General features: G+C 53.2%; 1 protein-coding gene across 1 annotated transcript in view; it reads right to left on the bottom strand.

The window, feature by feature from the left end:
• Nucleotides 1–15,196, bottom strand: part of FGD1 (FYVE, RhoGEF and PH domain containing 1) — a 40,784-nt gene extending 25,588 nt beyond the window's left edge. Inside the window, exon 1 of the mRNA XM_008158297.3 lies at nt 14,722–15,196. Coding sequence (XP_008156519.2) covers nt 14,722–15,028 — 307 coding nt within the window. The 5' untranslated portion in view covers nt 15,029–15,196. The remainder of the gene's footprint in view (nt 1–14,721) is intronic.
• Between the last annotated feature and the right edge of the window lie 10,353 nt (nt 15,197–25,549).

Here is a 25,549-nt window from a genome sequence, read left to right as displayed (position 1 = left end):
TTTTCCATTGAGAGAGTGGGAGGGAGGGGGAGAGACAGAAAGACAAACATCCATGTGAGAGAGACACAGTGATTGGTCGCTCTGACTAGGGCTAGGGATCAAGCCTGCAACCCAGGTACGTGCCCTTGACTAGACTCGAACCCGGGACCCTTCAGTCTGCAGTCCCACGCTCTATCCACGGAGCCAAACCAGCTAGCACTGGTCTGTTTTTGTTTTGTTTTGTTTGTTTGTTTTTTTATTGATTTTTTACAGAGAGGAAGGGAGAGGGGTAGAGAGTTAGAAACATCGATGAGAGAGACACATCGATCAGCTGCCTCCCGCACACCCCCTACTGGGGATGTGCCCGCAACCAAGGTACATGCCCTTGACCGGAATCGAACCTGGGACCCTTGAGTCCACAGGCCGACGCTCTATCCACTGAGCCAAACCGGTTAGGGCTGGCCTGTTTTTTTAAATAATCCACAACATTCTCTCCCACACATGTAAGCACATCTACACCCCTGACTCGGTCCTCAACCAGCACTGGCCCCTCCGCCCCTGGGCTCCCCAGAGTCCCCAGTGCCCCTTGAAGCAGAGATCAAAAAGGCACCCCCACTCTAAGTCACACCCCCAAACCTCATGGCTCTCTGTGAAAATGCACCCAGCCCCACGGTGGTGTGCACCGTCCTCAAGACCTAGTGAGAACCTCAGAGCTGTTCACATGTCCGTGTGTGGCAGGCTTGGCTGCATGCACACACACACACATACACACACACACACACACACACACACAGCCACGCTGCCGCTATGCACTGCCCTGCCGCTGCTGCGGGGCGGAGGTGGGGGTTTGCACCCGGACAGGCGGACAGGCCGGAGGGCAGTCTTGACCCTGACCTTCGGGGAGGATCCGGATCTCAAAGACAAGAGACTCTCATTCAGGAGGAGCCCAGTGCGGCTCAGGAAGTGCAAGGGAGTCAGCCAGTCGGGACTGGGGAGGGAGAGGCCAGCCACAGGGTGGCCAGATAAAATACAGGCTGCCCAGCTGTATTTGAATTTCAGAAAAACAATGAATAATTTCGGAGTGGAAGCATGGCTCATGCCTCCTTATACTAAAAACTTGCCGAAACCGGTTTGGCTCAGTGGATAGAGCGTTGGCCTGCGGACTGAAGGGTCCCAGGTTCGATTCCGGTCAAGGGCATGTACCTTGGTTGCGGGCACATCCCCAGTAGGAGGTGTGCAGGAGGCAGCTGATTGATGTGTCTCTCTCATCGATGTTTCTAACTCTCTTTCCCTCTCCCTTCCTCTCTGTAAAAATATCAATAAAGTATATTTAAAAAAAATAAAAATAAAAACCAAAGTCAATATTAGGAACCTGTGGTACTTGGCGATTCCGGAGAAGGGTGGTGTGACCACACTTGCCAAGTGCACGGCATGGGTTAGGTGTCACAACACCTTCATTAGGAACAGCTGGTTCAGAGTTCACGTGGCAGTTAAATCCCGACACCCCCCTTTACTCGCTGTGTGACCCTAAGCAAGCCTCGCCAGCTATCGGAGCCTCAGTTTCATCATTGGAAAAACAGGATAATAACCACAACTCCCTGGTTTGGGGAGTCCGTGAGACAATGAAGGGAAAGGGCATAGTGTCCCCCACCCACGGAGCAATGCGGGTGTATTGGGCTTAACAGCCAACAGAACTGCCCACCTAGTGTGGCTCAGTGGTTGAGTGTTGCCAGTTCGATTCCCGGTCAGGGCACATGCCCGGGGTTTCAGGCTCCATCCCCAGTAGGGACGTGTGCCGGAGGCAGCCAATCATGATGCTTCTCTCTCATCGATGTTTCTCTCTCTATCCCTCTCTTTCTGAAAATCAATAAAACATATATTTTTAAAAAGCCAACAGAACTGCACATCACAGACACGAAACTGCACAAAGCTATGGAGCAGGAGACACTGCAAACACAAGCAAACCAGCCAGAGATGGATTCGGATTCGGATTCGGATTCGGAATCCAGCCCCACTCTCCACTGGCAGTTCCTCAGATCAGGCTGGATTCCCACTAGAGGCAGGTGGCAATGAAAAGACTGTGGCGCTCCATCCCCAACTCCATTCAAATTCCACTCAAGCTGTAAACCACGGCTTGTAAGTAAGTGTTAAAACAGAAGTCTGAATTTTCCCATGACACCTTATTGTTATGGAAATAGCAAAATCATTCCAAAAATTGTCTCTGGTTGCTGCAAGTCCAGGCTTGGTAGGTGCCCTGAGCACATGCTGCTGGGCATACAGGCAGAGCAGGTCTGCCCCCCAGCTGAGTTTGAGGACCAGGACTCCTCGGCTGCCCATTCCCAAGGGAAACAGGGAGAGAAAAAAGGAGGGGGAGAGACAGAGAGACATATCGTTGTGAGAGAGACACATCAATTGGTTGCCTCCCGCACGCGCCTGGACCAGGGCCCGGATGGAGCCTGCAACCGAGGTGCGTGCCCTTGACCGGAATCAAACCCAGGACCAGGACCCTTCAGCCTGTGGGCCAATGCTCTATCCACTGAGCCAAACTGGCCAGGGCTCAAATACATTTTTATTGATTTCAGAGAAGAAGGGAGAGGGAGAGATAGAAACATCAATGATGAGAGAGAATCATTGATCGGCTGCCTCCTGCACGCCCCCTACTGGGGATCGAGCTGGCAATCCGGGCATGTGCCCTGACTGGGAATCGAGGCGTGACCTCCTGGTTCCTAGGTCAACACTCAACCACTGAGCCACACGGGCTGGACTCTCCTCATCTCTTTCGGGGAACTTCAGCTCCCAGCGTTCCCCCTCCCTGGCCAGAAGCACCCCCACTCCCTTTCCCAGCTGTAGCCTTGGCTTAATCTCAACGCAGCTAATAGGGCCTCGGACTGGACCTTGGCCAGGCCATTAAACTCCCTGGTGACCTGGGGAGTCACTTCACAGCCCTGGACCCCAATGTCCCCATTTGCAAAATGTTGAGATGTGCGATGTGAGGAACTGGTGAGATCCTAGAGTGGGATGAAGGCGGCCCCAGCGCTCAGGCCTCCTGATCCCCAATGCACGCCCAGATCTTGGCCTCTCCAGGCTGAGAGGTAGGCCCCTGGGACTGCTGGAATTCCTGGGGTGGGGTGGGGGAGAGGGAACAGAGGGAGTGGAGAAGGAAGAACAGCAGTAAATAAGAAAGTGCGTTTTGGGAAGTCAGCTCCATGTGGGGCAGAGGAGTCTCCCAGTTTGAGAAAAAAGCAGGATAGAGGCAGCGCGCTCCCACCTCTTCCCACCGGCCCTTTGCACATGACATCCACTCCACCTGTGTGGCCAGACTGCACCCAGCCTCGCTGGGCCTGGCAGATGTCCTCTGAAAGTTCAATCACAAAGCTCTGTCAAGTGTGAGCTGTGTGTGTGTGTGTGTGTGTGTGTGTGTGTGGTGTGGGGGGGGGGGGTAGCTGGAAGGTTTCTTCCCTGAAGCAGACGGGTCTTCTGAAACACAAAGACTCTGCATAGCCGAAACCGGTTTGGCTCAGTGGACAGGGCGTCGGCCTGCGGACTCAAGGGTCCCAGGTTCGATTCCGGTCAGAGGCATGTACCTTGGTGGCAGGCACATCCCCAGTAGGGGGTGTGCAGGAGGCAGCTGGTCGATGTTTCTCCCTCATCGATGTTTCTAACTCTCTATCCCTCTCCCTTCCTCTCTGTAAAAATCAATAAAAAAGATATTTTTAAAAAGACTGCATAAAAACGGGGGCACCTTCCTCAGAGTGAAGGCACCTTTGGGAAATGGGAGCCGTTGAATAAGGAGCTTCCCCGAGTGATCCCGCCTATAAAATGGAGACATTTTCTTTAAAACGCAGTCTCTTTGATCAAAAGAAGGTCCCTTCTGTGAAGGGAAGAAGTTTCTAGAAAATGGAGGCATCGTTCCTCAAAGTGGAAGGGCATTCTACAAAGTGAGGAAGAGTTCTATGAAGACCCTGGTGTAGCCTGGCCCGTGTTGCTCAGTGGTTGAGCATCGATCCATGAACCAGGAGGTCACAGTTTGATTCCCAGTCAGGGCACAGGCCCGAGTTGCTGTGGGATGGATCCCCAGTAGGGGGCGTGCAGGAGGCGGTCAATGGATGATGTTTCTCTCTCATTGATGTTTTTATCCCTCTCCCTCTCTCTGAAAAATCAATAAAAACATATTTTTAAAAAAGACCCTTGTGTAAAATGGATGGCCTGTCTATAAGTGAAAGACTCTGACAAAGTAGAAGACTCTTCTGTAAAATGGAGGAAATTTCTTAGCAAAGTGAGACATCTTCTTAAAAGTGAAGGATGTTTCTGTCCAGTGTGGACCTTTGTGTAAAGTGAGGCCATCTCTATCAAATGCTGTAGGGCAATAGGGCATGGTGAGGACTGGGGTAAACTGGACAGCACATGCCTCTCCTAAAATAGGAACCGCAGTTCCTCCTTCCATGCATTTACTTGCTGCATTGAATTAATGGGGCCCTGTATTTATCTTCAGATCTTAAAATATTTTGAGAGAATCAGAAATCCAGACTTTTATGTGAAATAGCCCAATTTTCAAAACAGTGACTAGGCCAAATGAAACTTGGGAGTCAAATTCCACTTGCGGGCCACCACTTTGCAAGACCTCAGTTAGATGGTCCTTAAAGCCCCCTCCATTTCTGCTGTTTCTCTCCTGCTCTATCTTATGTGCTGTGGCTCTTGGGTGGCAGCCTTGGGGGTCCCCTCTTCCGGCCACTGGAAGGCCCAGTCTCCTCTGGACCCGAGGAGGCTCAGAGTGCTGGCTCACGCAATACTTGTCAGCAGTTCCCTGAACTAGAATCTGCCTTTTGTTCTGTCTGGTCCAGTTCACGTTCTGCCCTGGGCAGGACACCTGGAGAAGAGAGCAGGAGGAACTTTCAGAACTCTCTGGAACTGAAGGTGTTCACTTTTTAAATATATATATATATCTGTATTGATTTCAGAGAGGGAGAGAGAGAGATAGAAACATCAATGATGAGAGAGAACCATTGATCGGCTGCCTCCTGCACGCCCCACACTGGGGATGGAGCCTGCTACCCGGGTATGTGCCCTGACCGGAATTGAACCCGGGACCCCTCAGTCCGCAGGCTGATGCTCTATCCACTGAGCCAAACTGGCTAGGGCTGAAGGTGTTCACTTTTTAGTGGAGGATATAAGGTATGGGGATACAACTGTCTGATGCACACCTACTCCGGGCCAGGCATTGTGCTTTCCTGTGTGGCACCCTCCTAACAAGCCCATTGACTCCATGTTACAGATGGGGAAACCAAGGCACAGAGAAGCAAAAAAAAAAAAACCTGCCTGAGGATAAACAGCTAGAAGTGGTTGAGCTGGGACTTGATCCCAAGTGTGCCTTTGTCCAGAGCCACAGAGCACACCACACCCTCAGTCAATGTCTGCTGAGTTGGGAAAGAAATCACACTGGGGGGAGGGGCTTTCTAAAGGAGGCGGGTTTTGAGCTCAGCTGTCCAGGATGGGTGTGTTTTTACAGGTAGAGCCGGACTGAGCATGGTGGTGCAGGCAAGGGGAGAAAAGTGAGCAAAGGTGCGAATACTAGCGGTGGGGAGGTGAAGAGTGTGGTTGAGGGCACAGTGAACAGAGAAGCTGGGTTTCCAAGAAGGTTCCAGAGCAAGAGAAAGGGTCAGGAAAGGCCAAAAGGCTCCTGCCCGCCCCCCCCCCCCCCACATCAGCCAGCACCACTAAGGTACTAGGAGGCATACGGAGATGGACAACAGCACAGAAACACCCCACGTGCACATGCGCACACACACACAAGATCTACATCCAGACACCCACATGCAGACACATCTAGACACCCCCAGGGGCTTAGACAGAGCCAAGATGACACACACACCCAGGCACACAGCAACATACAACATATTACAGACTCAGAGAGACACATGGATATACAGACACACGCTGGAACACACACGGGGGCAAACGGAAACGAGAACATTAAGACGCACAAAACACAGACCCGCAGGGACAGAACGGCCAGGCCGCCAGGCACATGCGCGCGCGCACACGCACACACCACAACCACATGGGAATACAGGCAGCCCTTCCCGCTTCCAGTTCCTTGATTGCTGTGAGGGCCTGGCTACCTCCTCCCAGTGTCTCTGGACCTAAGGCCAGAGCGGCATGGGGGTGGTTGCCCCACCCCCGGGAGGGGCTGGGGACTTCAGAGGACAGGAAGGGAAGGGAGTGGAGCTGCAGCTGGGAGCACTGGGGGCAGTAATTACCCGGTGCCGGGGCTGCCACGCTGGCTGGGATTTCCCTCCCAGTGAGGACAAAGCCACTGGGGGATGGCCCCTGTGACCCCAGCTGTGTGTGACCCCAGGGACCCCACCCATTTCCCCCCCACCCCCTTCCCCTGTCATCAGAGGCCTGGTCGGAATTGAGAGTTGGCGAAAGAGAGATGATGAAGGCGAAAGACTGGGACAAAGACAAGGAGGGAGAAGACGGGAAAACTAGAGACGCAGAGACGCGGACAGCTAGAGAGGGAGACAGGCATCACCGGGGCAAGTCGGAGGGAGACGGGGACAGTGAGGTGCAGGCCCAGAAGCCAAGGGGCAGGGACAGAAAGGGCAGGCGGGGCTTTCCCTGTGGCATTCAATCCTTACAACACCCAGGTGGTGGGGATGATCACCCCATTTTCTAGACGAGGCTCAGAGAGGTGATGTCCCATGAAGCTAGAAAGAAAGTGGCAGGGCCGGATCTGGGGGGGCGGGCTCTCCCCACTGCCTGACCCTGCCAGACCCACGGGGCGCACACAGAGATCTCGGAAGGGACTCTCCCGGGACAGCAGGCTGCGGGGTGTGTAGGCTGGAGCCCCCTACGAGATGCACAGTGAGACCCACACCGTCCCTGCCCCCTCCCGGCTGCCCGGGTGGGGGAGGGGCCGGGTCCACACCTGGAATGCATTAGGCGGAGGCCCCGCCTCGGGGAGCCGGCGGAGCTGGAGGGGGAGCAGGGAAGGTGGAGGTGGAGGCGAAGGAGCCGGCGGCGGCGGCGTGGGCGGCGGCGCGGGCCCAGCAGGCCGGCCGGGGCGGAAGGACGCCCATGCCAGCTGCGGCTCCTTGGGGCCAGCCCTGCCAGTCCTGCCTTTCCCGCTTTCTCCACACGCCTTCCGTCCAGGACTTAACCCCTTCCGTGCACGGGCCACCGGGAAGCGCCCCGATGGCTAGAAGCTTCCAGCAGCAGCAGCAGGCGGAACCTGCAGCTCCCTGTCTGGGCCTCGGCCACACACCTGTGCCCCTCACCGCCTGACGCTGGGGCCCCGAGGGGCACAGCTGATGCCCACTGGGCACCCACACCTAAACGCCCATCTCCAGGCTCGGCAGGCTCTGCACCCTGCCCCACACCCCTGCCCCAGCCCCTGGGTGGCTTTTCTTCCTGCCTGCCTGCCCCATCCTGGGAGGGCACCTCCATCCACCCAGCTCCCCAAGCTACAGGCCGGCTTTCTCCATCGCTCCTCCCTCTCCCTCTGCTCATACATCCAGCCAGCCCCCAACCCTGCAGACGGCACTTCACATCACTCTACAACCCATACATCTTCTTTCACTCCAGCCTAACTCCCTTTTCCCTTCCATCCTTAGCCCCCCCCCCCCCCCCCCCCCCAGCCACAAGGCACTCAACACCACGGCCAGTTTGTGAAAACGGGTCCCCTCCGATTCCTGCAGCCCCACTCCCTTTCCCAGGGTGAACTCCAAACTCCTGCGCTTGGGGACCAGTAAGGCCCAGCTCAGGAACATTCCCCCCCCCCACCCGCCAGTCACAATGGCCTCTTGTCTGTTCCTCGAAAGTGCTCTCTTCCGCCTGGGGCTTTGGCACATGTGGCTCCCGTGGCCCCAGCGAGCGGCAGTCGCTGCTTCTCCTTACCTCTGGACCCCTACTTTCCCTTCGGGTCTCATACAAGTGTCCTGTTTCCTGGCCCGCCCCCTCCTCATCCGTTCCTCCGGCAGCGTTCGCGCTTGCCATCAGTTGTGGTGTCTGTGTCCCTGCTAGAAAGGAGCTCCACCAGGACAGGGATCCACGCCTGCCTCGTGGCCCATCCATGACCTCTCCCAGGACCCAGCAAATAGTAGGTGCTCAATAAACGCTTGTTCAATGAAGACATGCCCTCCTGGCTCCCCTGTCGCTCTTGCTCAACCACTCCCCAAGTGTGTATACACTATTACCCCAATCAGAGCCGATGACCGGGTCCACAGGCTTACAAATGGGGAAACTAAGGCCCCGAGGGGAGAAGGGATGCCTGGGGGCACAGTGAATCCATGGCAGAGCCATGAGTGCTGAGGTTTTTTTCCGCTGCTGCCCTGCAGCCCTGTCTCCAGCCCTGTGCGTTTTGAGGCACCTTTTGGAGGTGTGATACCTTCTGGGTCCAAGGAACTGGGTATGGGAGACGGGAGCGGCTGGGCTCACTGCCCCAAGGGTACCTGCTCTCTCCAGATGCGGGAACTGAGCTCTGAAGGGCAGGCCAGTGGCAGATTGCGCTTCCTGCCCCCATTCCAGACAGGTCTTAGCCCCACCCAGCCCGCGTCTGGCCAGCTCCACATCTGCCTAAGGCATTTAGCTGCCCGGCCCCCAGAAAGGCCCGGTGTGAGTCCCCATCTGGGGGACTGTTAGCTGCCACTCCCCCTGGAGGCAGCAGGTAGCACCAGCTGGGTCCCGCCCTGGGGACAGAGGCACCTGAAGGGGCGGAGGAATGGGGGCCCCAACCACCTGCAACTTGGAAACTTCAATTCTCTTAGTCTGGTCCGGGGAAGTCCTTCTCCCAGCTACCCAGAGGCTTTCCATTCTGTTGTGTGTGTTTAAGGCCCCGGCTGATGGTCTTTTCTCAAGACACCCCCCTGGAATCTCCAACTGCGGCTCTCCAAAAATCCCAGCAGAGCCCACCCCCTCCTGTGATGAGTCCCCTCGTCTCCTTACCAAAAGCAGCCTCCGTCTATGCCTCTCAGAATGCCCTCCACAGAGAGAACCCCTACAGAGCCACAGGAATTCAGGAGTACCCCTCAGTTCTTGGCAGTAGCCACTGCCCTGGGTGTCTACGAAATGGTCTTTGCTTTATGCAAATATGCTCTAAAAACGGCCCCCTACAGGCATGTCCAAAGCAAAGTCTGGGCAGGTAGTGCATGATCTACCCAAGCAAGTGTGACTGCCACCCCACTATCCGTCTTCAAGGCTGGGACTGGCCCCCAGAGCCATGAGCAGTTGTGTGGTCCGGGGTAAGCGCTGGCGGTGAGAAGGCTCAACTATCTCTGGCCAACATCTCTCTTCTGAGCTTCCCAACCCTACTGGCCACCTCCACCTGGATGCCCCTCCAGGCTTCTCGGACTCAAACACATCTCAAACACAACTCAGGTCTTCCCCCCAAACCTGCACCTACTTCTAGATGGTTCCATCACCACCCACCAGAGGATTCTGACGTCTCCCTCTTCCTCAGCCTCTATTCCCAAGCCATCACCAGGGCCTGCCCATGTTAGCACCTCTCAGATCTTACCCTCCTCGCCTGCCACTGCTCAAACCGAAGCTACCATCACCTCCTCCTGGGATGACTGCAAACCCCACCTGCTTGTCTCCCTGCTCCCACTCTTGCACAATACCCCCCCCCCACACACACACACACATACCAGCTCTGCACATGCATCAGTCCCTTGCTTGGTAAACTCTCCAGGGTCCCCTCTTGCCCTCAGCATAAAGTCCCTTTGCCGGCTTTATCTCTCCGCTCCTCTCAGTACTAGCCCCGGGGGCCCAGGATGCCCCATGTCTCAGTGCCTTTGCTCCCACTGAACGTCCTACCTAAACGCCCTCCATGCTGCTCTCCAGAGCCTTTCCTTAGGACCCGGCCCTGTGCTGGGCGCTGCGGAATGCCCAGAGTCCCAGAACTGCAAGTGCCTTCCAGCTTGAACTGCCAAATGGTAGGCATTCATGAGAGCTGGGCATAGAGGGTAAACCGAGGCAGCCAGTGTTTGGGTGTATGCGGGTGAGGGGTTGACTCGAGTTTTGTGACTTCGATCTTATGCCTCCTTGTATTGAGAAGACGTTTTGATTGATTTTGAAAGAGAGAGGGGCGGGGAGAGAGAGAGAGAGAGAAACACCGAGGTGAGAGAAACATTGATCATGGACGGTTTGCCTCTCTGGTATGCACCCTGACCAGGGATCGAACCCACAACCTGGGCATGTGCCCTGACCTAGAATCACACCGGCGACCTTTCGGCGCACAGGACGATGCTCCATTAACTCAGCCACACCAGCCAGGGTCCATGCCTTCTTTTGGGGTTGGGAGGAGTGAGTGAGGCCCACAGGGGCGCCAGGGAGAGGACCTCAGAGGAAAGCCCGACGCATTCTCCTGGTCCTAATGATGCTGACTCACTGTAGGACCGTGGTAAACTGCTAATGATGCTGACTCACTGTAGGACCGTGGTAAACTGCCTCTCTGGGCTTCCATGTTCCACCTGGGAAACGGGCTTGCCCAGTGGTTCCTATTCCAGGCTGGGTATCAGAATCACTGAAGGCAGTGATCGGCAAACTCATTCGTCCACAGAGCCAAATATCATCAGGACAACGGTGGACATTTCTTTGGAGAGCCACATTTTTTAAACTTCAACTATATAGGCAGGTACATTGTTATTAACTTCATTAGGGTCCTCCTCAGCTGGCCTTTGCTAAAAACTCAAGGGGCCCAAGAGCCGCATGTGGCTCGCGAGCCGCAGTTTGCCGACCACCGACTTAAGGCGTTTTGAAAATACATTCCTGGGTTGCAACCCCAGGATTCCGGAGCTCTGGGGTGGAGTCTGGGAATCACATTGATTTTTTTCAAAGTCCACAAGGGATTCTGACGCTCACCCAGTTTGGGAGATCCAGGAAAGGGATCTAGAGCCTTCCCCGTTCCAATCCTAAGTCCTAGGGTCTCTGAGGGTGCCCCAGGCTCCAAATCCAAGAGAGCCAGCTCCACTTGCTGCCCCTGCAACTGGCTCAGTCCTTGCACTAGCCAGGAAAAATCATCAGGTACAACTCTTTCCACCGAGGGAGAGTCAGGCCCCAAGGGCCGCCCCCCCCCATACCCAGCACCTGGAAGAATATTCTAGGCCTGAGAAATGGGGTAGGTTTTCCCCCAAAACCGCTATGAGCAATCAATCCTACACCTGGGAACTCCTTTCGGCCTCTCTCAAAGCCCTCTCTGGCATCGCCCTGCGGAGGCCACAGGTTTTATCAATCTGGGAAATGGGAGACACACACAATGGCCCCACCCCCTACCAGGAACCAGAATAACTAAAAGAGAAAGCACTTCGAAGCAATTGAAGACGCTTCGCACGGATCAGCGGGTCGGCAAACCGCGGCTCGGCCGCGGCTCGCGAGCCACATGCGGCTCTTTGGCCCCTTGAGCGTGGCTCTTCCACAAAAATACAGTGCGATGGAAACTTCGTGGCCCACGCGCAGAAGTCGGTTTTCGGCCTGGGCGAGTCTATTTTGAAAGAAGTGGCGTTAGAACACCCAAGGGGCCAAAGAGCCGCATGTGGCTCGCGAGCCGCGGTTTGCCGACCGCTGACACGGATGATACCAATATTCTTCAAAACCCCCTCTGCCCAGAATGGGCCACTGGATCCTGAGGATGGCGATTCAATAAAGGCCTCAGCCTTCTGAGAGAGGAAGGTGGCAGGCACACAGAAGTCTTAACATGTGGACCAAAATGTTTCAACACTTTAATTGAAGCTCAGGACTCTCTCCCCCACACGCTTTTCACACATACACACACACACACACACACCCCTGACAGTCACCAACCCTGTCCTCTCTGGGCCAATTAGAGGCGAGGACTGTGCAGAGAGAAGCAAGTCATTTGTGCCTACCCCTGAGCCGGCTGGGCAGTGGAGGAGGCGGGCCCCTCACGCCTCATGCTGCTGTGAATCACATGGCCCAGCACCCGCCTTGCCAGGGCCTGAGTAATGCCTCCTCCGCCTCCTCTTCAGGTTTTCCTCTTATTTTTTTAAAAAAATATTTCATTCTGCAGGCCTTGCCACCAGTACCTCCTAGATGCCTCATGGCATTCTCCACATGAAGAAACGGAGGCTCAGACAAGGGAAGTCACTCACCCGGGGCCACACAGCCAGTCGGTTATGGATGGTTGGCTGGGAGGCCAGGTCCTTCCCTGACACCCTTCTGAATCCCAATCCTCAGCTCGGGGTTCAAAAAAGACACCCACCAATGACAGAGGCAGGGACTTCACTGGGAAAAGGATCCTGGAAACTTTTGCGGGGAGGAAGGGGGCAGTTCAGGGTGGGTATCGTGATGGGTAATTTGGAAGGACTGGTGGAGGGGGGAGGCGACTCGGAATCTCCACTGTGTATTGATCAGAGGCCAGGGACGAGTGTTCGAGGCGCTGCCCAGCTACTGACTAGCAGACCAAGCGCATCTGGCGGGCAGGAATTCGGTTGTCCTTCTCTTAGACCAGTGGTCGGCAAACTCATTAGTCCACAGAGCCAAATATCAACAGGACAACGACTGAAATTTCTTTTGAGAGCCAAATGTTTTTAACTTAAACTTCTTCTAACGCCACTTCTTCAAAATAGACTCGCCCAGGCCGTGGTATTTTGTGGAAGAGCCACACTCAAGGGGCCGAATAGCCGCATGTGGCTCGCGAGCCACAGTTTGCCGACCGTGGTCTTAGACAATAGTTACTGAGGGTCTTCCGTGTGCTCCCTTGGAATTTGTTCAGTCATTTGTTCAGCAAGGATTTCTTGAGCGCCTACTGTGTGCCGGGCACTGCACTAGTCTTGGGGATACAATGTGAACCAAACAGATCCGATCCCCTTGCCCTCACGGGAAGGCACATTCTAGTGGAGGGAGCCGGGCCAGACACAAGTAGCCACGTACAATGAGATCACTGCGGACTGTGATGAGTACCGGGACGGGAGTGCGCTGGCACCTGCCATGGAGACTCACAGGTGGCCCTACCTAAGTGGTCAGGGAAGGTCTCTCGGAGGAGGTGACATCTGAGCTGAGACCTGAAAGATGAGGAACAAGCCAGGTGGAAAGCAGGGGGGAGAGCTGCCAGGCAGAGGACAAAGCAGATGCAAAGGTCCTGAGGTGGGGGGTGCTTGTGGCCCGTTTTGGGATCTGAAAGAAGGCGCTGCAGTCAAGTGGCTGAGGAGCCTGCCCCACCCAGTGGATCGGGGGAGTTTGGAAAGTGGCAGGAGCCAGATGTAGGGGAGGGGGCTCAAGGCCATTGTCAGCTGGATATCTCTTGCCCACGCCCAGGGAGCCCCTGCAAAAATACCAGAGGCTCCATGACTAGCCCAAGGTCATAACAGTAGCAAGGGATCCAGCTTGCCTGGTTTTTGTTTTGTTTTGTTTTGTTTAAATCCTCACCTGAGGATATTTTCCCACTGATTTTAGAGAGAGTGGAGAGAGAGGGAAAGACAGAAACATCATGTGAGAGAAACACACGGATTGGTTGCCTCCTGCATGCGCCCCGAAGGGCCCGGGGCCGGGGAAGGAGCCTGCAACCGAGGGACATGCCCTTGACCGTCATTGAACCTGGGACCCTTCGACCACAGATTGATGCTCTTTGCGCTGAGCCAAACCGGCTAGGGCTCTTGCCTGGGTTTTGATGCTTCGCTACTGCTACCTGGTGCTGGGTCGCAATCCCAGAGACCTGTGGAGCCTGGAAGCTCAGGTTCCCACGGGGATGTCCCCAGATGGGGAGGCCCTGCCGGACTCCTCAGACACTAAGTGACCTGACCAAGAGCTGCTCCCCTGCCGAAAAGCCAAGTTCGAGCATCCCGATTTCTCCTCACAGACAATCTTGTCGCCTTGCAGCCCTCCAGCTGGGTGCAACTGGCTTATGCCTGCCCTTACCTTCCTGCTGTCTCCCTCCCCACCAGCCCCTCCAGCCCTCCCCTCCGGCTTGACCCCCAGGCTCCCCTGGTCCACCTTTCTCTCTCATCAGCACCTTCCATTCCCTCCTTCCCTTGTCCTCCCCGCCACACACACCTGGCAAAACCCCAACCTTGGATCAATCCGCCATCCTTTTTTTTTTTTTTTTTCCACTCATACTCCAGAGCTGCTAACAGCACAGGAGAAAATCACATAAGCAGAAGGCTTGGCATTACTTACATGGTCTCCAACCTCAGTTTGGGGGAAGCAGGAAGAGCACAGACTTTGGCCTCAAATCGATCGGGTTTGGAAACCTGGCCCCCGCACTAGCTGCGTGACCTTGGGCAAGTTACTTAAACTTCTCTGAGCCTCCCCCTGCGAAATGGGGCTAATGATCCCTCCTTCACAGGAGGCTCCTGAAGATGAAATGAGAACCCATGTAAAGCACCCAGCCTGGTGCCTGGCACAACGTAGGCGCTTGGCAAATGGGAGACTCCTTTCCTCCGGTTCCCCCAAACCCCGCTTCCCCAACCAAACCCCCCCCCCCTTGCTGCCTTGCCATCCTGCCCCTTTTTCTTGGAGTGCTCCCTCTCCCATTAGCCTCATCCGATGGAACAGAAGGGGGTCGGAGGGGTTGAGGGGGCGCAGGGGCCAGAGAAAAGACTGGAGACAGAGGCTGAAAGGGCTGGATGAAGGCCTAGGAGGGAGGGAAGGGGTTGGAGGTTGAGAAGGCTCCAAGGGTTTAGGGTGAGCGGGCCGGCCCCAAGGTGGAGCTTGGAGAGCCCGAGAACTGAGAACCCCCTCCCGGCACCAGGCCCGCGGCCGGGCTCCCATGCTCTCTCGATCACTCACCAGGCCGGGGCTGCGAGCCCTCCAGGTGGTAGGAGAAGCGCAGGGCCCGGTGGTGCTGTGGGCTGGGGCCGCAGGGCAAGACCCGGGGGCCCGGAGCAGCTCCGAGGCCAGCGTCCGAGGGTCCGACAAACTGGGGCTCCAGGGCTCCGCCGAGAGCCAAGCCCGAGTCCCTGAGCGCCGGCGGTCCAGGCTCCGAGACTCCGGGGTCCGAATCGGCACAGGCCGGTGGAGCGGCGCCGGGGGGGTTCACAGCCGGGTGTTCGGGCTCAGAAGGCCCGGCGCCCCCCGGGGCTCGGTGGCCATGCATGGTCCGGGCCTGGGCGCGGGGCCCGGGCTCCCCGCTTGGCTCCAGCTCCTGGGGTGGAGGCGCGGGCTGAGGAGGCCCGGCGCCCGGCAAAGCAGCGGCTTCAGGCTCGGGGGGCGGGGCTGCGGGTTCAGCCCCACTGCGGAGCCTCGAGTCCCCAGCCCGGGCCCGGGCCAGCGGCCGTGGCAGCGGTGGCAGTACCAGCAGCAGCCGCGGCCACCGCCGCTGCCGTGCCTGGCATCGCCGGCCCGGGCCCCGCGCTGGGAGTGGGCTCGGCGGGGCCGGGGGCCCGCGGGGGAGCGCTGTCTATGCGGCAGCGGCCGGGCGAGGGTCGGGGCTCCCCCGCAGGCGGCGAGCCACTTCCGAGGCCCCGGGGCGAGTCGGGCTGGTTGGAAAGCGGGGTCTCTTCTTTCTCCCCGAATGGGAATCGATCTGGGCTCCCCTGGCTGGTCGGAGAGGGTTCTTCCTCCCGCCGCAGCGGAGGCTGGGGGGCGGAGGGGCGGGGAGGGGAGGGGAGGGAGGGGGAGGAGGACGGCGGAGGCGGGGGGCGCGCGTGTCCGCCTCGCGCTCCGGCTGCGGGGCTCGCCCTCGGCCAATCCGTCCGGATGATGCTCCAGCCGCGGGGGCAGGGGAGAGGCCAGGGCCTGGCTCTGCCGTCCTCCCCAGCCTCGGCCTGGGTCTCCGCGGCGGCGGGCGGGAAGGAGCCCGGGGAAGGGGGGTGGGGAGGCGGGAGCAGCGTCGGAGGCAGCCGCAGGCACAGCGGCGCTGGGACCCAGTTACCCGGGCCCCGCCCCCTCGCTGGGATTGGCTCTTGGCCACGCCCCCTTGCTGGGGGCCGCCTCACTTCTCCCTGCGACCGCCTCCAAGTCCCTCCTCCCCCCCCCCACTTGAAAATTCCCCCTCTCCCTGCCTTCCCCATCCGTTCCTGGACCCACACAGGCAAGTCTCCTGGTTCAACCCCCCAAATCTGCCTTTCTGTCCCATCTCAGGTCTTCCTCCCTCCACTTGTCCTTCAATGTCTTTTCCAGAAGCTTTGCCACATGTTCCAGAGTTTCCCTATGGCTTGGCTCATAAAGGGCTTGTCTTTGATACTCTTCACTCAGCTCGGAGGACCGGACCTCATGGTCGTTTACTTCGCCCTTTTCTTGCCAACAGCCTCAGTTCCCAGGATTGTCGCATACGCCTGGCAACACCCCAACCTTGGGTCAGTCCAACTATCCGCCTTTTCCATGTCTGTGCCCAGGCAGCTAAACACTGCTGGAGAAAAGCATCCAACCCCATAAATTTGTGCCACTAGAAACTCTTGGCCCCTAGCTTCCACTTAGGCCCTCAATGCTGACCTACAACTCTGTGTCCCTAGGCAGCTCTCCCTCGCGCCCGTTCTACAGCAGCCATTTCAAACCTCCCCCTCCTCACACACCCAACTTCATCAGCCCCCTGACCCTCAGCAGATGACCCCCTCCTACTTCACAGAGTCACCAAGAAGGACGTTTTTGACTTTTTGCCACCAAACCTACTGAGTCTGTCCCTTGCTCCTTCCCATCAGTATCTAAACATACCCAGGTCTCTTCCATCTCTAAACAAATCAATTACCACAAAGTCTCCCTCTCCAACAACCTCCCTCTCTTTTCTATAAACTTCTCAAGAGTCGCCTACACTTAACTGTCTTAATTTTCCCACTTCCCACTTATCTTTCAACCCACTCCAATCTGCCTCCACTACTTGCCTGATACTGCTCTCTCATCAAGGTCTGTGTGGCCTGTATAACTAAACCCAACAGAATCTTTTTAAAAATATGTATCTTTATTCATTTCAGAGAGGGAGGGAGAGGGAGAGGGAGAGGGAGAGAGAGAGAGAGAGAAACGTCAATGATGAGAGAGAATTACTAATTACTGATCCAACTGCTTCCTGCATGACCCACACTGGGGATGGAGCCCATAACCCGGGCATGTGCCCTGACTGGGAAGCGAACCGTGACCTCCTGGTTCATAGGTCAATGCTCAACCACTGAGACATACTGGCTGGGTCCCAACAATCTTTTCAGAGGTAATCCTACCTGACTTTTTGGTAGCATTTGACCCTGGTGACCACTCCCTCCTCCTTAAGCCACTTCCATGACACCACATTCTCATTTTTCTCCTACTTCTTTGTAATTCCTTTTTACTTTCCAGGATCTTCTTTGTCCACCCTTGAAATGATGGTGCTCATTAGGGCTTTGGCTTGAGCATTCTTGTCTTCTTTCACATTGGCCCCCATGGCTTCAATTACCATCTCTTTGCAGATGACTCCCAAATTGATGCCCCAAGTCCAGATATTTCTCTTTTTAAAGAAGAGATAGTGCCCTAACTGGTTTGGCTCAGTGGATAGAGCGTCAGCCTACGGACTGAAGGGTCCCAGGTTCGATTCCGGTCAGGGGCATGTAACTTGGTTGCGGGCACATTCCCCAGTAGGGGGTGTGTAGGAGGCGGCTGGTCGATGTTTCTAACTCTCTATCCCTCTCCGCTCCTCTCTGTAAAAAATCAATTTATATATATATATCTGTTTATATATATATATATATACATATATATATATATTTTTTAAAAGAGATAGTATTACAGATATCTCCCATTTCCTCCCCTCCCCCACTCCTCCCAGCCCCTACCCACCCCAGGTCTTCACCACCCTATTTAGTAGTTCTTTGGTTTAACTCTTCTTGTCCCCCCAACCCCACATTGAGGTATGTCAGTCTGTCCTATACCTCCCTGCTTTGGGTCTTATTTTGTTGGTGAATTCTTTTTGTTCATTAGATTCCACAAATAAGTGAGATCATGTGATAATTTGTCTCAGATATTTCTCTTGACCTATGCATTCAACTGGTTACTAGACAGCTCTACCTGATACCTCAGAGACACCCCAAATCTTAGCGTCTCCCCAACTCAACACATTCTCTACCCAACCTGTTTGTCCTTCTTTGTATTTTGCCTTAGTGACTGATCCCAATCAAAGCCCAAACCTGAGCTATACCCCTGATTCTTCTCTCTTCTCCATCTGCTGCAATCACCAACTCCCACCTTTCTTTTTTAAATCCTCCCTGAGGATATCTTTTCCATTGATTTTTTTTAGAGAGAGTGTAAGGGAGGGGGAGAGACTGAGAGAGAAACATCGATGTGAGAGAGACACATCGATTGGTTGCCTTCTGCACGCACGTGGACCGGGACCAGGACCAGGGATGGATCCTGCAACTGAGGTATGTGCCCTTGATGGGAATGGGACCCGGGGCCCTTCAGTCCTCAGGCCAACTCTCTATGCACTGAGCCAAACTGGCTAGGGCAAGTCTCATCATTTTAACCTCCTGAATATCTCCCAGATTGATTTCCATAGTCTCTTTCTTTCTGCTGCCACTTCCCGAGGTTAGGCCAGCATCATTTCTAACCCGCAGTGCTGTCCCTGCCTTCCCATTGCACGCCTGTTCCCTGGAATCTATTCTCTACATGGTAGGCAGTTGATATTTTGAAAAGGTAAATCAAATCATATCACTTTGATGTGGAGAACCTTTCAATGAATCCCCTTTGACTCAAAAGGAAAGTTACCTTCCACAACAGGGAAGGTTAAGCTGCGCCCTGCATGGTCTGGCCCCTGCCAGGCTGTCTAGACTCCAAGCAAGTGAAAGCTAAAATTCTTAGACCGTCTTAGTCTCTCTAGCCTCTGAGTCTTTGCATATGCTGTTGCCTCTGCATGAAACTCTCTTCCACTTCATTTGTTCTTCAGATCTCCACTCATTTAAAAAAATATATATTTGTATTGATTTCAGAGAGGAAGGGAGAGGGAGAGGGAGAGAGAAAGAAACATCAATGATGAGAGAGAATCACTGATCGGCTGCCTCCTGCACGCCCCACACTGGGAATGGAGTCCGAAACCCAGCCATGTGCCCTGAGCGGGAATTGAACCATGACCTTCTGGTTCATAGGTCGATGCTGAACCATTAAGCATGTTGGCTGGGCACCACTCATTTTATGAATGCCTTTTGAGCACAAACTATGGGCCAGGAACCACGTGTAGTTCATTATATACAGACACACGCTGTGGTGAGCCCTGGCTGGTTTGGCTCAATGGATAGAGCATCGGGGTCCCTGGTTCGATTCTGGTCAGGGGCATGTGCCCGGGTTGCGGGCTCGGAGATTCTCTCTCATCATTGTTGTTTCTGTCTCCCTCTCCCTCTCCCTTCCTCTCTGAAATCAATAAAAATATATTAAAAAAAAAAAGACTGTGGTGAACAAACTTGGCTCTTGCATTTTACAGTCTGGTGCTGGAGGGACCATGAAGTAAACACACATAGTGAATACACATAAACATGCATAATTACTAAATGTGATCCCAAATAATAAAAGGGTAATATGCAAACGGATCAAACGACAGAACGACCGGTTGCTATGACATGCGCTGACCACCAGGGGGCAGACTCTCAAATGCAGGAGCTGCCCCGAGCCCGCAGGCCCTGATCGCCTGATTGGGGCCTGCCAGCCAACCTCTCTGTCCCTCCCCCCAGCGAGGGTGGTGGGGGACACCTGCGGCGCCAGGCCAAGGCCCCCACCCCGCTGGTTGCCCACACACAGAGGGCAACCAGTGTTGGGGGATGGGCTGGTGAGTGGGTGGGCAGCCAACCTCTCGGTCCCTCCCCCTGGCTGGCAGGCTCCAATTGCCTGATGGCGAACTGGGACAGGGGATGGCAGCAGGGTGCGGGGCCAGCTGCCAGCAGCCAGGGAAGATGGCCCTGATCACAGGCCAGGCCTGGGGACCATACCCGTGCACGAATTTTGTGTGCTGGGCCTCTGGTAAGGCTATAAAGGGACAGAACAAGGTGATAGGAACTAGATCATGGGCGGGGGTAATTTGAGGGGTCAGACAAGGACTGATAGTTAAGCTGAGATATGAAGGAGTGGGAGTTAGCAGATGATGAGTGGAGGCAAGAGTGTTGCAGGCAGAGGACACAGCAAGTGGGAAGGCCCTGGGGAACGGTATACTTAGGAACTGTAGGAAGGCCAGAGTGTCTAGAGCAGGGGTCCTCAAACTTTTTAAACAGGGGGCCAGTTCACTCTCCCTCAGACCGTTGGAGGGCCGGACTATAGTTTAAAAAAACACACAACTATGAACAAATTCCTATGCACACTGCACATATCTTATTTTGAAGTAAAAAAAACAAAACGGCAAAAACACCCACATGTGGCCCGCAGGCCGTAGTTTGAGGACGCCTGGTCTAGAGCATAGTGAGCTGAGGCCAAGAGGGGTGGGATATGAGGTAGAAGAGGTAGGCGGGAGCCAGCTTACATAGGGCTTTATTGACATGATAAAGGAGAAGGGGTCATATTCTATGAGCAACCAAAAGCTATTGAAACAGTGCTTTTAGCCCTAGCTGGTTTGGCTCAGTGGATAGAGCTTCGGCCTGTGAACTGGAGGGTCCCGGGTTCGATTCCAGTCAAGGGCATATGCCCGGGTTGTGGGCTAAATCCCCAGTGTGGGGCGTGCAGGAGGCAGCCAATCAATGATTCTCTCTCATCATTGATGTTTCTATCTCTCTCCTTCTCCCTTCCTCTCTGAAATCAATAAAAATATATTTAAAAACAAACCAACAAACAGTGCTTTTAAATGTGGGTCAATTTGCAGAAGGTACTTAAATCATTTTGAGAAGAGAATAGAAAATATCAAAGTGTATCATAGGCTTCCCGGGAAGGGTATGTTTTATGAAACTTTTGTTTCAGTTTGTATCATAGGTGAAGTGAATCACGATGAAATAGTATCTCTTATAGATAAAAATGCTGAATACACTACACTGAAAGGTTTTAAGCTTGCGATTGACATGGTATAGTTAATGTTTAAAAAAATTACCTTGACCCAGCTAGCATGGCTCAGTGATTGAGCGTCGACCTATGAACCGGGAGATCATGGTTCAATTTCCAGTCGGGGCACATGCTCAGGTTGCAGGCTTGACCCCCAGTGTGGGGTGTGCAGGAGGCAGCTGATCAATGATTCTCTCTCATCATTGATGCTTCTGTCTCTCCCTCCCCCTTCCTCTCCGAAATCAATAAAAATATATATTTTTAAGTTACTTTGGCTGCTGTGAATTGCACTGGAGGTGGACAACATTAGGACCCTACTGCAATCAGATGATGGTGAGTGGAAGAAGGTGGGGTGGTGGAGATGGAGACAGGTAAACAGACTTGAGAGATATTTAGAATTGAAAGGGCTTGGTGTGGTGGCTTGGGGGTGGGAGAGAAAGGGAGAAATCAAAGATGCCGCCCAGGATTCTGGTCATGTGGAGCCAGGTCATTCACTAAGGTGAGTAAGACGGAAAGAGGGACAGGTTTTCAGGGAGCACCAAGAGTTTAGTTCCACATGCTGTTGAGATAGCCCAGTGGGGAAGTCAAGCCAGTAGCAGCACATCCCAGAAGAGTGGTCAGGGTTTCACATATAAATGAGAGGTTAGTGGTAAACAGAGCACAAAGAAAGGATGAGGATCCTTGACTGAGCCCCAAGGAACTCAGGGGCGAAGAAGCAGGAGGTGGCAAAGAGACTGAGAAAGAGGTAAAGAGATAAGGACAACCAGGGGTCCGAGGACCGAGGTCCAAAAGGTTGGTGACCGCTGCACTGGAGGGTGTGTTGGTGATGTTTCAAGAGTGCTGAGAGCCCTAGCTGGTTTGGCTCGCTGGATAGAGCGTCGGCCTGGGGACTGAAGGGTCCCAGGTTCGATTCTGGTCAAGGGCATGTAACTTAGAGGCCCGGTGCATGAATTTGTGCATGGGTGGGGTCCGGCCAGCCTGTATATGTATGTGTGTGTGTGTGTGTGTATGTATGTATGTATATATATATATATAAAATCTGGCCACTCAGTATATATATACTGAGTGGCCAGATTATGCGTTCAGAGATCATAATAATCTGGCCACTCAGTGTAGGTATATACCACAGAGCAGTGGTCCTCACAGTGCGGTCTGGGGATCCTGGGGGTGGGGAGGGGGTGGTAGGGCAGGAAGCCCAAGCCATGACACTGGTAAGATGTTATTTGCTTCTTTACTCTCATTTTCTCAAGAATGTGGAGTGGAGTTTTCCAGAGGCTGCATGGTATGTGACAGCACAACAGATCGAATGCAGAAGCAGATACGGGAATCCAGCTGCCTTCTATTAAGCAATACAGTGAAGAGATTTGCAAAAATGTAAAACAGTGCCACTCTTCTCACTAAATTATTTTCATTTTGGAAAATATAGTTATTTTTCACGAACATGTTTTTGTGTTAAATGTAACAGGTTTTATTGTTATTGAACATTTAATATATTTAAGCTTTCTCAGTTTTCATTTCTAATACAGCAAATATCAATTGATATAATCCACAAAGACCAAAGCTCTTTGGGGTCTACAATATTTTTGTTGTTGTGTGTTAATCCTCACTCAAGAATATTATTCCATTGATTTTTAGAGAGTGGAAGGGAGGGGGAGAGGCACACAGAGAGAAATAGCCATGTGAGAGAGAGACATCAATTGGGAGCCTGCAACCAAGATACATCGAAGCCAGGACCCTTCAGTCCACGGACTGACCATCTATCCACTGAGCCAAATCGGCTAGGGCTGCAATGATTTTTAAGAATGTCCTTAGCCCTAACTGGTTTGGCTCAGTGGATAGAGCGTCAGCATGCGGACTCAAGGGTCCCAGGTTCGATTCCGGTCAAGGGCATGTACCTTGGTTGTGGGCACATCCCCAGTGGAGAGTGTGCAGGATGCAGCTGATCGATGTCTCTAACTCTCTCTCCCTCTCCCTTCCTCTCTGTAAAAAAATCAATAAAATATATTTAAAAAAGAAAAAAAAAAAAAAAAGAATGTGCTTAAAGGAAGTCCTGGACCAAAAAGTCTGAGAATCACTCCCCTAGAGAAATCCTTGCACATGTGTACTGGGAGACACTACAAGAATGTTCACCAAAGCCTGTTTTTAACTGCAAGAATGCAAACAAGAGTATGGGATGAATAAATTGAGACATATACAGAATACTGTATGGAGATAATGAATGAACTGTAGCTATATGTATCAACATGGATGAAACTCAGAAAACCCAATGCTGATGCAAAAAAAGTCATAAAAATGCTTAAAGTGGAAAAACGTGTAAAATTACACAATTTATGGATGCAGTCATATGTTGTAAAACTATAGAGAAAAGCAAGGAATGAAAAATAAAATATTCATGCCTAGCCTGTTTGGCTCAGTGGATAGAGTGTGGGCCTGCAGACCGAAGGGTCCCGGGTTCATTTCCGGTCAAGGGCATGTACCTTGGGTGCAGGCTCCTCCCGGGCCTGGGCCCCGGTCAGGGCGCATGCAGGAGGCAACCAATTGATGTGTTTTTTTCACATCGATATTTCTCTGTCTTTCCCTCTCTCTTCCACTCTCTCTAAAAATCAATGAAAAAATATCCTTGGGTGAGGATTAAAAAAAAAAAAAAAAAGAAAAGCCCTAGCCAGTTTGGCTCAGTGGATAGAGGGTCGGCCTGCAGACTGAAGGGTCCCAGGTTCAATTCTGGTCAAGGGCACATGCCTGGGTTTCGGGCTCGATCCCCAGTGTGGGGTAGCATGCAGGAGGCAGGTGATCAATGATTCTCTCTCATCACTGATATCTCTCTCTCTCTTCCTCTCTGAAATCAATAAAAATATATTTAAACAAATAAAATAAAATTTTTTAGGAGAGTGGTTCTTCAGGGAGGGGAAAGAGATGTCACTGGTTTGGGCTGACTACACAGGGGGGGGTGCCATTTGGAAATGATCAGTTTTTGCAGGTGGGTGATAGGTATACTGGCTATTTCCTATATTATTTACTCAAACTGTATGTGTGTGTGTGTATTCTAAAATTTATAATGTATGAGAAAAGAAATAAAATCAATTTAAAAGACAGGAAGAATTGGTTAGTGTGTGGGTGGGAGTGCAGCTTGTTAAGGACCCTCCCCAAAGTCAGAGGGAACAGAACAGCCCGCCCACCCCACTGAAGTGCAGCCAGGTGTGTAGGCAGTGCCCTTGAGAACCTGGCTGGGCATGGGCACAGAGCTCAGAGAGATAACATAATGGTAGGAGGACAAAGGTAATATTTTGAATGATGGGAGATACTTGCCCGGCCAGTGTGGCTCAGTGGTTGAGTGTCGACCCTATGCCCTCATTGGTCTTTCTTTCTTTCTTTCTTTCTTTCTTTCTTTCTTTCTTTCTTTCTTTCTTTCTTTCTTTCTTTCTTTCTTTCTTTCTCTCTCTCTCTCTCTCTCTCTCTCTCTCTCTCTCTTTCTTTCTTTCTTTCTTTCTTTCTTTCTTCCTTCTTTTTTTGGTTTACCCTCATCCAGGGACATTTTTCCATTGATGTTTTTCAGAGAGAGTGTAAGGGAGGGGGAGAGACACAGAGAGAAAAACATCGATGTGTCTCTCTCACATAGATTGGTTGCCTTCCACATACACCCAATGGGCGGGGGGTGGGGGGGGGATTGAGCCTGCCACCGAGGTACATGCCCTTCACTGGAATCGAACCTGGGACCCTTCAGTCCGCAGGCCGACACCATGCACTGAGCCAAACCGGCTAGGGCTCTTGTTGATGTTTCTATCGCTCTCTCTCTCTTTCTCTCCCCCTTCTTCTCTAAAAATCAATGGAAACATAGTTTAAAAAAAAGATGGGAGGTATTAGACTACGCTTGTTTGCTGCTGGGAACAATCCAGTAGAGAGGTAGAGGATGAAGACCCAGAAGAGAAAGGGAATTACATCAGGGAAAGGAAGGGCTGGGCCTCAGAGGAGCGGAGGTCCTGGGGCCTCTCACTGTAACAGGAAGGAAAGAGGCAAGGAGCACTGCAGACACTGGGAGGGTTCGAGATGCAGTGGTGGGTAGAAGAGGGCCTTGCGACAATCCTCAATGTGTGAGGGCTTCTATTTGTATCATTGAAGCATGAGGTAAGGTCATTTTCTATAGAGAACAGAAATATTAGTCAGCCTTTCTTAATAGCACTGTTGATAGACATTTGTGTGTTTTTTTTAAATATATTTTTATTGATTTCAGAGAGAGGGAGAGGGAGAGATAGAAACATCTATGATGAGAATCATTGATGGGCTGCCTCCTGCACACCCCCACTGGGGATCCAGCCCGCAACCTGGGGCATGTGCCCTTGAGTGGAATCATACCTTCAGTCTGTAGGCCAATGCTCTATCCCCTGAACCAAACCAGCTAGAGCTGATCCACTTTCTATAGATTTGTCTCTTCTAGACAGTTCATATAAATGGGATCATACAATATGTACCTTTTTGTGCCTGCCTTCTTTCATTTAGGATCATTGATTTCAGAGAGGAAGGGAGGGGGAGAGAAACATCAATGATGAGAAAGAATCATTGATTGGCTGCCTCTTGCACACCCCACACTGGGGATCGAGCCTGCAACCTGGGCATGTGCCCTGACCCAGAATTGAACCTCCTTCATAGGTGGATGCTCAACCACTGAGCCACATCAGCTGGGATAGCTCTGGCCTTCTTGCTCCTGTTCTCA

The sequence above is a fragment of the Eptesicus fuscus genome, chromosome 1 (assembly GCF_027574615.1).
Source record: "Eptesicus fuscus isolate TK198812 chromosome 1, DD_ASM_mEF_20220401, whole genome shotgun sequence".
Lineage (NCBI taxonomy): Eukaryota > Metazoa > Chordata > Mammalia > Chiroptera > Vespertilionidae > Eptesicus > Eptesicus fuscus.
Note: the sequence above shows the minus strand (reverse complement) of the source record. Positions and strands in the feature narration are given on the sequence as shown.